The 2,117-nt window shown below is 43.6% G+C and overlaps 1 protein-coding gene across 1 annotated transcript; it reads right to left on the bottom strand.

Moving 5' to 3' along the window:
* Positions 1–658: 658 nt before the first annotated feature.
* LOC115844612 (olfactory receptor 10J5-like) lies at positions 659–1,561 on the bottom strand. The gene is given in 1 exon segment (XM_030841912.1): positions 659–1,561. A coding segment is annotated over 1 exon segment (903 nt).
* Between the last annotated feature and the right edge of the window lie 556 nt (positions 1,562–2,117).

Raw genomic sequence — 2,117 nt, 5'->3', positions numbered from 1 at the left:
TTACAGAGAACAGCCACCAATACATTCTCTCCCAGCTTAGCCTCTAGGAATGACAGAGATTTTTGCCTTGATTGCAAAGAAGGAAGGGAGACACACAGAAATGAATATTAGCTAAGGAGCTAACATGGCTGGATAATGAAAGAAATGACCCTTTTTGCTGAGGCTGTTCATTCTTCAATCAGCAAGAATTAAGAAAATTGTTTCTGAAATGATTGTCACGGGGTAAGTGATTTAGCTTCTGAGAATGAAAGCCATCCTCAGGCTGTCTCTGCAGCTTCATTTCCTAAGACCTCTTTCACATCTGTTCCAACTGCCTTTTCTCCACTTCTCCTTACCAGACTAGGTCAAGGATTTGACTGTCTGAGAGGAGCCAGGTAAAGTGAGGGCCAAAAGAGGTTTGCAAGCAGAACTCCTCAGGCACAGAAACAAGTAGTCTTAATCTGGCTTGGAATGATTCTTGTATCTGGTAACAAAATTTGACAGAGCAAAAACCTTGCTTTCTGCTTTTCCCTTAGAGCATGAGAAGGAAAAGCATTTCAACTCTTTGACATTATTCTCCACAAACATTGTATTTGATGAACTTGTGAATCATGGCATGCTTGTGAGTAGACACACATTACGCTGGACAAAAGGTCTCCTGACAAAACAATTCAATCTGTTAAGAAATGTTTCTGCCCACAGCTCTGCATAGGGCATCCTTGACCTCGTTGCTCCTCAGACTGTAAACAACAGGGTTCAGCAGAGGAGTGATGATGGTGTAGGTCACAGAGAGAAGAAGATCTTTTTCTGTTGCATTTTCTGACTTGGGCTTGAGGTAAGCAATGGAGACACAGCCATAGTGGACCATGACCACAGTGAGGTGGGAGGCACATGTGGCAAAGGTCTTCTTCCAGCCCTTGGTTGACAGTATCTTAAGGATGGAAGAGATAATGAGGATATAGGAGGTGAAGAACAGGCCCACAGGAACAAAAATCACATATGAACTTACACCATAATTGATAATCTCATTGATAGTGGTATCAATGCTAGAAAGTTTCATGACTGGGTAAATGCCACAGAAGGGCAAATAGAACATGGCCATTATATGGAGAACTGCCATAACCAGACCAGTGCCAAAGGACACACAGACTAACCTAGCACACACTCCTTTGTTCATGAGGACTGTGTACCTCAGGGGCTTGCAGATGGCCACATAGCGGTCATAGCCCATAGATGTGATCAAGAAGCAATTATTAGTGGCCAAGATGACAGAAAAGAACATCTGGGTTGCACAGCCTTACAAGGAGATAGGCTGGTTATGAAAAATAAGACCAGAAAGCACTCGTGGGATGATGACCAATGTGTACACGGTCTCAGAACTAGCCAGCATGTTCAGGAAGAAGTACATGGGTATGTGATGGTGAAGATCAACACAAATGATGGTCACAATGATGATGTTCCCAGCCAGAGTGAAAATGGAGATGGTAAGGAAAACCACAAAGAGGGTTATCTGGTGCTTTCCAAAGACAGAGAAACCCAGGAAGATGAATTCTGCCACTTCTGTGAAGTTCTTTCTCTGCATTCCACTATGTCAGTGCCCTAAAGCAATAAAAGGAAGCAGTCATCAAGGGGAAAATTCCCATCAGCAACTGGACTTCACAGAAGGGACAATGACAGCTGAACTGAGAAAGTGAGTCCAATTCCCCCCTTGTGACCAACAAGCTCACGCGTATGGCCCTGGCACAGAAAGAAAGGTAACTACTTTTGTCTCTTTGGGGCTTATACGTGTGAAAATGATCACGATGGAGCAAACTTCCCCTGTGCATGAAGACTTCCAAGCAAATGCTCACCACACACACATCATAGTGATGTTAGGAAGGGGAAGAGAACAGCCAGGAAAGAGTCGTGCTCTGGGTCCCTATCAGTAATGATATCCACCACTTAAACTCTAGGAACAAAGGGCTCACTAATAAAGTGCATGTCAAGAAAATGATAAAAGTGAGAGTTTAGAGGGAGATAGCAGAAGGAAGTAGACTTGAAGATGACGAACTGTGATAAGCAGTCCCTGGATCTGGTGACAGGGCCACCAAGAACTTTTACATAGTATTTCAGCTGAGTTCTGAATCTAGAAACCTCAT

This window comes from Globicephala melas, chromosome 1, assembly GCF_963455315.2.
Source record: "Globicephala melas chromosome 1, mGloMel1.2, whole genome shotgun sequence".
Classification (NCBI taxonomy): domain Eukaryota; kingdom Metazoa; phylum Chordata; class Mammalia; order Artiodactyla; family Delphinidae; genus Globicephala; species Globicephala melas.
Note: the sequence above shows the minus strand (reverse complement) of the source record. Positions and strands in the feature narration are given on the sequence as shown.